This window comes from Ictalurus furcatus, chromosome 8 (genome assembly GCF_023375685.1).
Source record: "Ictalurus furcatus strain D&B chromosome 8, Billie_1.0, whole genome shotgun sequence".
Lineage (NCBI taxonomy): Eukaryota > Metazoa > Chordata > Actinopteri > Siluriformes > Ictaluridae > Ictalurus > Ictalurus furcatus.
The window spans coordinates 5,010,956-5,026,590 of record NC_071262.1 but is presented as its reverse complement, the minus strand read 5'-3'; the positions used below and the strand labels follow the sequence as shown (position 1 = coordinate 5,026,590).

The 15,635-nt window shown below is 36.8% G+C and overlaps 1 protein-coding gene across 2 annotated transcripts in view; it reads left to right on the top strand.

The window, feature by feature from the left end:
* The window catches only part of fbxo38 (F-box protein 38), an 80,800-nt gene extending 72,063 nt beyond the window's left edge, over positions 1 to 8,737 (top strand). For both annotated transcript variants that reach the window (XM_053630378.1, XM_053630376.1), the window contains one exon: positions 6,305 to 8,737. In XM_053630378.1, the coding sequence (XP_053486353.1) occupies positions 6,305 to 6,483 (179 nt within the window). In that variant the 3' untranslated portion in view covers positions 6,484 to 8,737. The remainder of the gene's footprint in view (positions 1 to 6,304) is intronic.
* Positions 8,738 to 15,635: the final 6,898 nt, after the last annotated feature.

Below are 15,635 nucleotides of genomic sequence, written 5' to 3'. Positions count from 1 at the left end.
GCCATAGCACCAGTACATGAGTACTTGAAACTGATTGGTCAGAAGGTGTTAATTCAGTTTTTATAACAGCACGGTATTGTCTGTGCATGCTGTCTTTTTTGCATTTTGATTATGTTGTGGTTTGACTGATCAGTTGGTTTTTGAGTGAGGCAGTCCATTGGACCATTGAGTTTGCACCCCAAAGCAGTTCTAATTCAGCACGACTATAGTACTCTAATGCCAGGCTGTACTGATGGCAAAAATAATTTCTGGTATCCACTATTCCCAGGAACAATGATTATCTCCCACATAGTTTTCTATAATTCAATTCAGTTAAATTTTATTTTTATGGACATTGTCACAAAGCAGCTTTCCAGAAAAATGTAAGTTTTGCATATAAATGTATCCCTAATGAGCAAGCCAGAGACAACGATGTCGCCGGATAGTGCGATTATAAATATTATTGTATATATTATATATATAAATATTATTTTATATTTTATATTATTTTCCTTACATAACTGTATAGTCGAAAAGTGCAATTGTCTAAGCAGCAACTTATGAATGTGAGAATCAGAGTCATTTCTGAATTCATTATAGTTTTAACTTGAAGTCTATCCTTTTGAAGTTATCTCTTCATTAACAGAGACTTGAGTGCAAAACTGTTCGTAGCAATTGCAGTCCTAAGGCTTTCCAAGGAAGAACGTCCACAACCATCTTTATTGCTTCCACGTGGTACCATCCACAGTAATCACTTGATGACCTTTAGGTTGTCCTTGTGGGGCCATCCTTAGCAAAAGCGAGTGATTCCCAGGTGATGAGAACTCTAAACAGAAGAAGGGCATCGGGATGGATCAAGCAGGTCCGGCGAGCAATGGTTGTGTTTTTTGTGGTTCAGTTGACTCGCCCTGTGGAGTTAGTTTGAGGATGGCCAGCAGTAGTGAGTGTTTGTATTCCTCCCCATCGTGTTTAGCAGTCAAGAAATGAACTGGGGTGCTCTGTCTGAGACTATGTACACTGGCATACACTGGTACACTGTGACCATGCCACTGTGAGTAAATATTTCTCTGGTTAGAATGCTGATTATCTTAGGTGTATGGGATGAGAGTAAGGGGAAACGGCTCCACCCACTTTCTGCAATAGACAACCAACACTAGAAGTTTGTGGACACCTGAGCATCACACCTATATGTGCTTTTTGAACATCTCATTCAAGATATATTCCTGTCTTTGTTGTTATAATAACCTCCAGTCTTCTGGAAAGGCTTGCCACTAGATTTCGAAGGGTGGCTGTGGGGAATTGCCCATTTAGCCACAAGAGCATGACTGAGGTCGGGCACTGATGCCATACGCAAAGGCAGTCAGCATTCTAATTCATCCTGAAGGTGTTAAGTGGGGTTGAGGTCAGGGCTCTCTGAGGTCCATGCCACTGCACTGCATTTCACTGTATGATTTTGTGGTAGATCTAAAAGCAATAAATGTGAGTAAGAGTGAATAAAACATGAAATGCAATACACAAAATATATTCCTTTTCATTTGTGACATGCAGAAAACATAGCACACTGAAAAACAAAATCTTCAGTGCAATGCTCGTCGCTTGAGCACTTCATTGAAAAACAGTCAGCAGGGGATTGCTTTTAAAGAATTAAATTCTAAAGTTGTCTAAGCAGTGAATGTAATCAACTCTTCTTTTTTTCCCTCTATTTAATTATCATCAGTGTGTGGGATCTGTGCCACAATGAAATGCAATCACGCTTCGATCACAACCCTGTCACTGTTCAATTACAACCATAAGCCATTTGCTTATTTAATTTAGTGGTGGGAATATCATGAAGTATTTCAGCATATAATTAATTATGAGCAATGCAATAAAGGTTTTGCTATCTACCTCTCACTAATGAAAAACCTACATCTTGATTCACTATTTGCAGTTTGAAGTTAACACACATTTAGTTGTTTCCAAATGAGCCCAATTTCACATTGGAAAAAAAAGAAAACACAACCCTGATGCTCAGATGGGGTTATGTGAAGCATGGTGTGCTTTAGTAGTACTGCTTGTAATGATTTATAAACCCACACTTGTCACCCAGAAGAATGTGTTTGTTTTTGAGTCTGGGTTCTTTTAAGATATTGCCACTTTAGTATTGATAACTTGTTCATTAGAGATATAAATCTCAATCTGGATTTCTATAAAGCTGCTCTGTGACAGTGTCTGTTATTAAAATTGTCATATGCAAATAAAGTTCAATTAAATCAAATTGCTAACAGCAGACTGGGGTTGGGGCCAGGTTCTTCCAACTAGCCTTCTTTCTGACAAGATTTTTTTATTATTATTATTAATTCATTTTTCATATCTCCTACCATCTAAAAAGTAGTGAATAGCACTTGATTTTGAGGCAAGTCTAAAGAACCTGCTAGTCATTAACTAGTAAGAGTAAGACATAGAGCATAGAGTCCATATAGCTAATTCTCCCTCCAACACCTTATCCAAGCAGCATGGGTATCTTCTGTGTAACCCTGGAGCCAAGAGCTTAGAAGATTAAGTATGTTTGCTATTCGTAGTATGCTATTCACACTTCAATCCCCTCAATGTTCTAACCAAATCTACGCACATGGAGGTAACTATGTGTTGTGCGTATCTTTGGATTATGCATCAGCAAATCCTGATTGGTTGGCTGCGAGGTGTGACTGGTTGCGTATCTGGAAAAGGTTAGATATGTTGTGACATTTCTTCTATGGGTTTAGTCAAATTAATATAGTTTTAAATAAATTAATTAAATAAAAATAAAAACTAAACCATTGTCATTCAGGGATTAAGAGAACTGTAGATTTATAGTAAAGTGCTTCGATAGAAAATTCTCTCACACTGCTGAATATAGATGAGTTGAAATGCTTTCAGTGAGAATACACTTGGTTTATAATTAATCATGCAAGGTTTCCTCAGCATGTTTCAAAACAAATTTATATCTATGCTATCTTGTTTTTATTATTCCTTCAATGAAATATGGAACTTGCATCGATTTTGGCAATTCTTTGCTGTGTAATTCAGTACATTCTGATGTGACGGTGCCTCCTAGAATACACGCTCAAAATTTTAGATCATCATCAACCTGCAACTAAACTTCAAATCAGAAAGAGTGGCATGAGCTCTAGCTGTCTGGAAGCACAAAGCTTTTCTCCTAAAAGGAGTCAGAACTGACAGAAGTGGGTGAGGAAATGTGTGTAGCCCCAGTTACTTGGAAGGCTCAGTGGTGCAGTGGACTCAATCAATGCAACCTATAATGCTTTTGAGAGTGGCATCTAAACTCAGAAGTGATATCCCTGGGATGTTTGGCAAAGTCAAATCAACTCTGTTGACGAAGGTTCTCTCTGCCAATGCTGGACAGTCTGTTAGTTGAAGACACACGGGCCCGTGACTGGCCTTAATGTCTACTGTCTATGCATTTCAGTCTCTACCACTGATTCTATCAACACTACACAGAATTCAGCAATCACTTCACAGAATCCTGCCACCGAAGTGGCCCTGGTTGCCGCTGCTGATCTCACTGATGGATGGAAAGCCTTGGTAGCTTCCTTCATGTAAAGCTTGTCCATGTCTGGGCCATTCGATGCATCACCTTTGCCCACAAACAGCCTGGACACCCATTCCCTGCTGTATCACATTACAAGGAGGCTCTCCTCCCCATGGGCAGTATTTAGAGGCATGCTGCTTCAGAGGAAGTCTGTGCCACTGCTACCTGGGTATCAAAATGCACATTCTAAAGGCTCTACAAGGTTAACATCACCCCTCCCTGCAGAGTGAGAGTGGCAGTCATATTGGAACACCTTTCCTGTCAGTCCAATGGGACATGGATTCTTATGACATTGTGGCATTGTTAGACACCACCATGGCGTTTAGCAGGGGTGAAATAGAATGCTAGTTTCATATTTAACTGTAGTTCTATGAACACTGCATCAAGGTTTCCTGTCATTCAGTCAGACTCAGCAGGAATGGCCACTGACAGTAGCAAATACTGCATCATATGGTCACCTCATGACTTTTTGTTAAGTACTCATAAGGTTATGTTGTGATCCAAAGCCATAATTTTTCTTTTCTTTATGCTCATTAGAAAGATTTATCCTCTTGCTGTATGTATGTTCTTGCTTCCTGAGTACTCTACAGAGCCTTACTCAAAACAAATGCACTCATCAGATTTATTCATCTGCAGAACCAGAGCTCAGATCATTGTCTTGAACATTTCATTATCCAAAGTTAAATTTAGTAATTATATTAATTTACCTTTCATGGTGCAAACTAATGAGTTCACATAAGCAGAAGTTAATATTTTTATTGCACAATTTATGACTAATATACTCCTATATTAGAAACACTTACTTAAAGTACTTTACTCCCAACCTTATTCTTCCTGTCACTGCCCATAGCTAACGAGTATAAGTGAGGATAGGGACAGAGATTGACCGAGAGAGCTTTGTTAAACTGCGAGCGCCTGGTTTCACAACCATTGACCAGTATAGTGACTGTAGCACTGCTGTCACTGACCTGCTGGAACATCCTACTCTTTGGAGAGACCTCTGACCTGGATTTGTTGGTTTTATACTAGTCTTTTCACACTCAGAAGTGAAGCATTCAAGTGCATATCCACTTTGGATAGTGCCAAGAGAACATTGTCATCTGCAAATAACTATATTACCTCTAGCCCTAATACCGAATACGTCTTCAACTCTAGCTGTGTCTTGCTATTCTGTGCCTTTAAACCACACACAGGAGTATGCTTAACAGGTATGCATGGCTACAGGGGTTAAATATTGAGGCACACAATAATATTCCTTCTCTAAAAACACACACAGACTGTATTAGCATACTTCAGTGAGTCCTACAAAACCTGTGCAAGAGTAAAGAGTTGGAGATGTGTGATTCCCCTATGACTGGAACACAACCTCTGGTGAGGAAAAACGGACAGAGTTGACCGCTTGCTATTGTCATTTGATATGCTATAAAGTAACTGTTTATTTGTCTCCAGGTTTGAATGATTTCCGCTGTGTATTTCTTTTTTTGTAACATCCACAAAAATAGAGCTTTAAACCTCTGTTTAGGCTAAATTTATTTTTGTGACATAATGAAAATATTTTAATTTGATCTCCTTATATCCATCAGCTGTATGAGCAGACAACAGCACAAGAGTTTTTTGGGCTGCTTGTGTAATGCACTGAATCATAATCAACTTTGTTATAAACACCATATTCAAAGGCTATGATAAAGGACTATGCAGTATAGGAGATTTGGATAAATTATTACTACTAAATGAAATGTTTTTTAAAAATATTATGAATTCTGTGAAATGGGGCAACAGTCTAGTGGGCAAAATAATCTCAATGATATCTGAAATGAATATCTGAAGGAAATCTGATTGCTAAGTAAGCAAATCTTTTTATAGCATGTAGAATTCATTTGTAGCAAAAATGTTCAAACGCCACTAATAGTCCTATCACTCAGTGATGCAAAGTTCAGCAGAGATTGTGCTGAACATCTAGCTGTTATGTGTGCTTGTCTGGAAATCAGCAAGAAACTCTAATGACTCTATGACAATAGTGCCAAAACTCCAGCTGCTCCAACTGAATTATTTTGCCCAGAGATCATGGATTCAGCCTAGTGACTCAATGAGCACAATTCTACCATGGAGATCAGACTGTGAAGATCCAAAGCTCTCATGCATCTTTGTATTGCACTGGTAGACACTGACTGCGATTGATACAGGATCAGCCAGGATTAGAGTTGAAACCTGACTCTGAAGTTGATCAGAGATCCAGGTGAATGGAAATCCATTGCCAAATTCACGGATGGGTGTCTTTGTTTTATATTGTTGATTGATGAGGGTGGTCTCTCTTTAAAAAAAAATATGAATTTCTTTTCCCGCATCTTACTATCTGGTGTTGCTGATTAGTCATTATGGATTGTCCATCTGTATGGCGATTCTAAGAACAATAAGGCTTTTACCATTTATCTAGAAACATATTAATAACACCTTCCCCTCTCTTCACCAAAAGGTTTCTGTTCCTTCAGCTGTGAAGGCTTGCTTTTGTAAATAAACCTACATTGCTCAGTACGTGTTGAATAATATTATTATTAATAATAATAATAGTAATTCCTTAGATTTATATAGCACTTTTCTAGGCACTCAAAGCGCTTTACATTGTATGAATGCACAATGATGTCTGAAGTAGACACTATGATTTTGTAAAATGTATATCTGCTTTGTACTAAGTTCATGGAAAGGCAAATATCTTTTGCTTAAGCTTTTGAATTTTTGCACCTGTTTCTCCATCAGCTACTATCTATGCTCCACGGCGCAAAGGACAGCTTTCAGCCGATATCTGCATGGAGACCATTGGTGAGGAGATCTCAGAGCGTCGTCAGATGCAGCTAGGTGTGTTCCAGCGGGTGGTTGTTATTTTCATCCATTACTGTGACATGCATGGAGAACCTGTGGATGATGACTATATTTAAAGGAAATTGTTTGAGGACTTGATGATAAATGAAAATCAGAACACACTTTTCTTACTCCTTTTCTGTTTGAACAAATTTATTATTGGAAACAGTGTTCCCAATGATGCCTGTTGGAAAGTGTTGCTTTTATTTTTAGAAAAGTTGTTGTGATATCAGGAAAATTACAGCAGTGTGCCATTCTTTCAAGAGAAATCAGTAAATGCTTCCCCAAGGCTGGTTCGTTCTACGTCCTCACATAAACATCTCTATCTAATTTGTATGTAGAGGTTGAGTGAATTAGTTGCTCATTTTGTAAAATAATTATTGTGCTTGTCTGAATTTCGGCGCATCGTGTATATCAGGTTGATCTGTACTGATATTGTGGAGTAGTAGCTTTGGTAAAAAGAAAGACTTACAATATTGAGAAAGTTTTACAATGCTTGCATTTACAAACTAAAAGTACATTGTTAAAAATGACCTGTATGTCTTTTTTTACTAAGGGATAATTTTAATATAATACCTATATTTTAGATTTGTTCTTTGCAGAATTTTTCTGGGTTGCTTTCATGTGTTACATGCATTGTAAATACGTAATGTTTTTAAAGAGTGCACCCCCCCCCCCCCCCCACATGCTTTCACTATACACAGTTACTAGATATTTTTTATCAGATTTTTCAAAATCATTTTTTATTTACCTCTTTGTGTCTACAGAACTAAAATGCTCTTCATTTAACGATTTGTATGGAAGATTAAAGCATAAACCCCTCTCAAGAAAAGGTTTAAAGTCCTGCTGGCTTATAACTGTTATTAAAGACAATTGAGGTCTCTATTTATTAATTTATTTTTATTATTGTACTATTTGATGTATTTTTATATTTGGCTGAAGATAAAAATGTGCAGTAGTAATATGTGGAGGTATTCAGACCCCTTTACTTATTGCAGACTCTGTGGATTTGACCTTGAATGGATATAATTGGCATTTTTACCCATCAGAAATCAAAAACTGTAGTCTCTTATTCACAAAAATATTCAACAAACCCTTCAAAAGCTTGAGATGTGTCCAGAGCTCAACTGGAGTCCACCTGTTGCAATGTGAATTGATTGGACATAGTATGGAAAGGTACATTTTTGAGTGTCCGCAGGACCACAGTGGCCTCGATTTTGAAATGGAAGAAGCTTGGAACAACCTTGAACCTTCCTAGTGTTGGCTATCTGGCCACATTTGGAATCTGGGAAAGAAGGACCTTGGTCAGGGAGGTAAGAAAGAACCCAACAGTCAGTCTAAAAGAGTTCCAAAGGTCCTGTGCATATGTGGGAGAACTTTTTTGGATGGACAACCATATTTGCAGCACGCCATAAATCAGGCCTTCATGGCAAAGTGGCAAGATGGCAGCTTTGTTGTGGAAAAGGCATATGACCGCATAAGACCTCTAGCAACGTGTGGGAAAAGATCCTCTGGTCTGATGAGACATAATTTGAACAGAACAGCAAGAACATTGTCTGGTGAAAAACAGGCACTGCAAATCAACTGGCTAATACCATCCCTATGGTGAAACATGGTGGTGGCAATATCATGCCATGGGGAGCTACTCAGCGGCAGGGACGGGGAGACTGGTAACAATTGTGGGACAGATGAAGGCAGCCAAATACAGGAACATCCTTGAAGAAAACCTCCTCCAGAGCGCACGCAAACTCAGACTGGGGCAACAGTTCACCTTTAAATGCAGCATACAGCCGAAACAACATCAGAGTGGCTTCGGAGCAAGTCTCTGAATGTCTGGAGTGGCCCAGACGTAAACCCAATTGAACATCTGAGGAGAGACCTGAAGATGGCAGCTCATAGACGCTCGCCATCCAATCTGATGGAGCTTGAGATGTTCTGCTATGAAAAATGGGATGGATAAATTGCCCAAATCCAGATGTGCAAAGCTTGTAGAGACGTATCCAAGAACACTTGTAGCTGTAATTGTTGCCAAGGGGCTGAATACTTTTGTGTATAAGAGATTTCAGTTTTTGATTTTGAATTCATTTGAAAAAAATTTCTAAAAACATGTATTTTACTTCATCATAATGGATGATTTAGTGTAGATTGATGGGTAAAAATGGCAGTTATATCCATTCAAAATAAAATCTACAACAGAATGAAGTGTGCAACAAGAAAAGGGTTCTGAATACTTTCTGAATCCAATGTATATTAAATTTAAAGACAAAACGCCATTGCTGATATTTTTATATGTGAAAAGTTTACAATATACAATAAACACTTATATAAGTGTTTCTGAGACATGCCCTCACTTCCTGTTTAAAAAAATGCATTGCTTTCAAATTCATTTGCAGGTTATGGACAAAATGTCACAAAATCCAAGAAAGTACTTTTTTTTAATTGATCTCATGATGATTAGACAAAATTAGTAGGAGAAAAATCATTTCAAAATGGCTATCTTCCTGTTTGGCAAATCAAAAATTCCTTACATGAGAATCAACAGAAAGAAGATTCATGAATGCAGGTTGATTTTAGAATTACAGTGACCCTAGAGGGTATTTAGACAAACTTTCTTGGAGTCCTTCAGGACAAGGTCATTTACTCATCTTCAGAATTTGGTCAAACTCTGTTGCACTGATGCTGAGAGATGCCCTCACATCCTGTTTGGAGACTTCCCTGTCAAAAATGTATTTGTGTGTTATGGGAAAATCATCCATCCTATACAAAGTCTGAGAAACAATCTTTGTTTGAAGTGGTCTTCTGATGTTCTCTTCCGAATTTGGTGATGATTGGCCAAAATTTGTAGGAGAAGAAGTGAAAAAATTCAAAATGGCAGAAATTAACATTGTGGTGCTTCCTGAACACAGCTTGACTCATTCTCACATGCCTGAAAATGAATATTAACTGTGTTTTTCTTCCTCTTGTCACATACTGTATATAATTTAGTTTATTTATTCTACCCAAAGGTAAGCCTCGACTATTGCACTCTTGATACTATCTGCACATAATTCTTAAGCATCTAATACTGGCACTTTATAGGAATTTCTGACCACACCTCTACTTAAATAAAAACTGCAGGCATACAAATACAATTCCATAAATCCTTTGTTATATTGTCCTATGGTTTTTGTTTAGATTTTTTTTCTTATTATTATTATTAAGGGTCAAAGAACAAAGTGTTGGAACTCTATTGCTTTTGTTCAGATTTTTAGGGGCCTTTCTTTAGTGGTTAGCACGTTTGCTTCTCACCTCCAGGGTTGCGGGTTCGAATCCCACCTCCTCCCTGTGTGCACGGAGTTTGCATTTTCTCCCCATGCTTCAGGGGTTTCCTCCAGGTACTCCGGTTTCCTCCTCTAGTCCAAAGACGTGTTTTAGGCTGATTTGGAATTTCCAAATTGTCGATAGTGTGTGAATGTGCATGCTGTTGTGCCCTGTGATGGGTTGGCACCATGTCCAGGGTGTTCCGTGCCTTGTTCTCCCTGGGATAGCACTAAAAAAAATCTGCCAACATAACCTTGGTTCTGTACTATTTGCACTGCCTTCCGTATTCAGTTTAATCTTCTCGTTTTAACATATAAACCACTGCACGGTCTTGCTCCTGTCTATCTTTCTGAACTTCTCCATACCTACCTCCTGTCTCACTCTCTCCTTTCCTCTGATACTGGTCTTCTCTCTGGTCTGTATGTATATCTATGGGAATTTGTGCATGTACGTTTACTCTCATGGATGTTTGTGTTTATGGGTATAAACGTGTATGTGTGTGTATATACTGTGTAAAGTGACCTTGGGTCTGAGAAAGTGTTGTTGTTATTATTATTATTATTATTATTATTACTATTATATTGTTCTTTGTTTTGGAACCATTGAAGTAGCATCTGACCAGTCCATGCTCAAAACACTCTCATGTACTGCTAATCAGCAAGTAAGTTCTTTCTTTTTCTCACTCTCTGTGTCCCTGTCTCTCTCTGACCCCAGCTATCTCTCTCCCTGCCTCTCTAACTAGATATCTCTCCTCGCATATCTGGCAAACAACCCCATTTCAAGTACAGTTGTGTTTAAAAAAAAAAAAAACAAACAAAAAAAATAGTAGTACATCATCAGTAACCTGATGGACCACTGTTATTAGTAGTAGTGATATTTCTGCACTGCAAATAATTTACGTGTAGATGTAGTAGTGTAATAGAAAAGCACACCCAATTGTCATGAGTAATTGACTCATTGAAAAGAGGCGTGTTCAAATAATAATAGCAGTGTGGAGTTTAATTAGAGAATTCATTTGTTCTGTAAGAAAACAGTTGTCATTAATTGTCCTTTTAGTAAGGAAAAAAGGAAGCAAATGTTTCACACATTGTTATAAAATATATTTCGTTCTGAATTGCTAAGTGAAATGGGCCATTCCAAACATTGCTCAGAAGAATAATGTAATTTGATTCCAAAGTTGATTGGAGAGGGGGAAATGTATAAAGAGGTCTAGCAAATTATTGGATGCTCAGCTAAAATGCTCTCAAATGCTTTAAAATGGCAACAAAATCCCAAAACACAGAAGAAAATGAGCAACTACTGTTAAAACAGATTAAAGAATAGTCAAAATGGCAAAGATTTGGTCAATCATCACCTCCAGAAAGACCAAAGATGATCTAAAACTACCTGTAAGCACTGCAACAGTCAGAAGACGTTTGTTCAAAGCTAAACTATCAGCAAGAAGTCTCCGTAAAGAGACACTGCTGAAAATATGGCATGTGCAGAATCGGTTAAAGTTTGCCAAGGAACACATCGATTAGCCCAAAGAGAAATGGTGTAACATTCTGTGGTCTGATGAGTAAAATTGTTCTTTTCAGGTCTAGTGGTAATCGACAGTACGTCAGGTGACCTCTGGGTACTGTTTAAGCCACAGTACACTGTGAAGACAGTGAAGTATGGTTGCGCAAAAATCATGGTATGGGGATGTTTTTCGTACTACGGTGTTGGGACTATTTATCGTATACTAGGGATCAAGGATCAGTTTGAATACATCAAAATACTTGAAGAGATTATGTTGCCTGATGCCGAAGAGGAAATCCCCCTGAAATGGGTGTTTCAACACAACAACCCCAAACACACAAGTAAGTGAGGAACATCTTGGTTCCAGACAAAAAGGATTGAGGTAATGGACTGGCCAGCTCAATCCCCTGACCTCAACTCCATTGAAAACTTGTGGGGTGACATTAAAAATGCAGTTTCTGAAGCAAAACCCAAAAATTGACAGGAACTGTGGAATCTAGTTTGTTCATCCTGGGCTGAAATATCCATCTCTAGGAGCCATAAGTTGGTTGACTCAATGCAACTCAGATGCACGGCAGTTATCAAAAACAATTAGTTCAGTAATTTAAAGTGAAGTTAAATCTTGAAAAATTTCTTCAGTGTTTGAGTTTGAAGAGAAAAATGTCGACACTGCTACTTTAAAAAAAAAAAAAAAAAAAGATTAATATTCCTTTTCTTTGCTTCCTCTGAAAGAATAACGCAGACTTGATCAAATTTGTTAATGCTTTGATTTGGTATTGAATGTGTAATGTTTCCACTACATTTGAAATATGGAAATAAAAGCTATTAAAAATGAGCATTTTATTCACTTTTATTAATGCACTGCTATTTATCTGAACGCAACTGTATAATGTTAGTGTAACAGTTCTTTTGTTTTACTGCAATGTAAGTATGGTGATGTAATCGTCTGTCATTACTGCTCTTTAACCTTGCCGTTTAAAGTCTGCTCTGAGTCTGTCAGGATGATTGGAGTTCAGTATTTATTCCTCCCTGCTTCACTGGTCATGTCGTCTGGGTAGTGGATCACCAGACTATCTATAGTTGCAAAATGATTCAACCCCCATTGCAAACCAGGTTTATTGTCAAAATGTACAGACTTTCAGCTGTTTGCAATGAACAAATCAAACAAAAGCAATTGAAATAGTTCAACACAACGAATGCTTCAAGTGGTTTCCCCAAATTCAACTGAAAATGCAACTTATAATGACTTCTTATAAAATTATTCAACCTCTTCATGCAAGCATCTTTAGTACTAAGTAGAGCACCCTTTTGCCGTTTTCTCCACTGGTTCATGATGGCCTACATCGTGTTCCATTGTACATCTAATGTTTTGGACATTCTTTTTGTACCTCTCTCCTGATACCTTTGTGGATTGTAGCAATCAGATAAAACCCAGATGTCAAGGAAATCCTATGTAAACAGTTGACCTTTATTGTGGGTTAATCAGAATGACTTCATTGATGGCAGGTGTATGATAATTAATTTTGAACATGAGTTTGAATTTGTATGTTTAGTTCTGAGCACAGTCACATGCCCTATTTTCAAAAAGGGTACACACATGCAACCAGTTTTGCAATATTGTTTTTCTTTATTGTTTACATTACAAAAACCTGCAATTTTAACTGGTAGGATTTTTTTTACTCACTGTATTTAAAGAAAAATCATTATGCTAAACAGTTGACAGCAATATGTCTAAAAATGTGTAATAAAATGTTCAGCCTGGCTACGGCATCATAATTATGTCAATTAAATTATTTTACTAGACGCTAGAACTGAATAGGGTTAATCAAAAACTAAAGTACAACTAAATATTATGCATATAAATAATGCTATCTTGAATCTAATGATTTTAATAGAAAAAAACAAAATGCTTACATTGATCAGAACTTTAGGTTAATTTTGATTATTTCAGTCAGCACATCACGGTTCTGCATTCAACATTAAACTTTCCCACAGTTGCTCACACCATTTTCCAAAGAGGTGCTTGTTGCCCAGGCTGAGGCTTTGCCAGAGAGAGTGGAGCTGACCATCGTTGCCTTAGCCTGTCAGTGGACTTGGTCTGCGGGTCATTAGTCAACATAGAGGGTTTCCATCCATCCATCCATCCATATTCTACCGCTTACTCCTTTTCAGGGTCACAGGGAACCTGGAGCCTATCCCAGGGAGCATTGGGCACAAGGCGGGGTACACCCTGGACAGGGTGCCAGTCCATCTCGACAAAATGTACCATGATAAACCAAGTCTTTTAATAAAAGTCAATGGCAAATAATTTGAAGTTTTGTAGTTTTCACAGATCCTTATTTTAACATCAGGATGATTGGACAGAAAACTTATTGTGGCATTGCTGTTCCTTCATGTAGTAGTTACTGACTTGCATTACTGTGAGCCCCCACAGCTGGCTGCTATTCTACTGTAGTACCTTTGCTGTAATACCTAGTACTGTAATGCCTTTGTTTTATTGGAATATATGCTATTAAAATGAAATTTATTATTGTTGCTGACCAGGCGCACCACTTAATGGCAATTTTAATGGTGTGTGTGTGTGTGCGCGTGTGTGTGTGTATGTATATATGTATTATATTTATATATATATTATATATTATATATTATATATATATATATTATATTTATATTATATATATATTATATATATATAATATGTGTTATGTATATATAATATATAATATATATATTATATTTATATATATTTATATATATATTATATATATAATATATATGTTATGTATATATAATATATATATTATATATATATATATATTTATTTATATATTATATATATTATATTATATATAATATATATTCATATTAAACTACACATATTCACCTATACTTCCACATCCCTATTACAGATAAACATTAACAGCTGACACAGCAATAAAAGATCTTGAAACTCTCACAGTCCTAAACTTTGGAGCTCTGTATCACCTATGTGAACGAGTGTAAGACTTACCAATGTCTATATGTTTATATAAAAAATGTAAGAGAGTAAGAGTGGCATCCTTCACAGTCCTATATGCAAACTGTAGCTGATCTAACCCATGATAAGTATAATTCATAATAAAATCCTTTATAATTCTTTCCAAACCCTTCATTAACAATGATGTGAGAGAGACAGGCCTAAAATAATTCATTTCTTTAGCATTAGTTTTCTTTGGTATAGGAACAATGGTCGCTTTTTTCCCCCACACAGCAGGAACTTTCTGAAGGTGTAGGGAATTTGGAAAATATAATGGCTAATGTCACACAACTGACTTTCACAACGTTTTAAAACTCATCCACTAACTTTGTCTGGTCCTATGCTTTTATTTTGTGGAGTAGTTTGTAATGCTCTAAGAACTAAACCCTTATCAGTCATAACCTGATCTTATGTTTTAACCATAGAACAAATCTGGGAGCACTCATCACCAAAGTTCTGTTTATCAAAATCTCAAATAAAAATAATTCAGCCTATCTGACATTTCACTATTTTCAATCATAGAATTAACAGAACTAATTTCTGCTAATTCCTTACATTTTATCTCTGCCATAGGTCTCATTCCTCTCCAGGCTGACTGAGTACTACCATTGCCCTACCTGCATTACCATACCTTCTCTTCTACTGAAGTCTTATATTTTAGCTTTGCTCTCCAAATTTCATGTTTCACCTCCCTATTTACTTGTTTCTTGTCTAAACTTGTATCTTAATAAATAAATAAATAAATAAATAAAAAAAACTCTGCTTTTTGTTTAAGACTTTTTTTCTTTTTAAAGATTTTCTCACCCAAGGCTTATTGTTCTGGTAAATTTTTATATTACTTCTAGTTATCATTAGTTCTTTACAAAAAATAAAAGCAATTAATTATCAACACTGATGCAATATTATTTAGTATTGAGTCAACGTCTCCTTATGATCTGGGATCATGTCACTATGGACCAAAATCTCGAATCCTTGGTAAGAAGAATTAAAGCTGTTCTGAAAGCAAAGTACGCTCTTTCTAATAAACTGGCCGGTTACTGTATACAATATATAAAGCCTTAAAAAAAAATTCAAGTTTTTCTCAGCCAATTTTATAACCGCATATGCACCTCACAATGAGCAAGTCTGGTATGACCTTCTTCAGGGTCCTTCTCCGTCCTTCACATGTTTATTGTATTTGATGTCCGTAGATCTGCCTGATAACATTGATTCTCAGTTACTCAGGCCTGTTGTATTTGCTAAGCTCGAATAACTAGATCGTTTGCAAAATACATATTATTTGCTAAAAAATAATAATATTGTTCATATAACCACAAAATATTTTTTTTGTTAAAACTTGTTTTAAAAAAAAGTTTTTAATCAGGCAATTTCTTTAGTTTCCACAAAAGGGGTCCGAGTGGTGTTGCCTAGCGG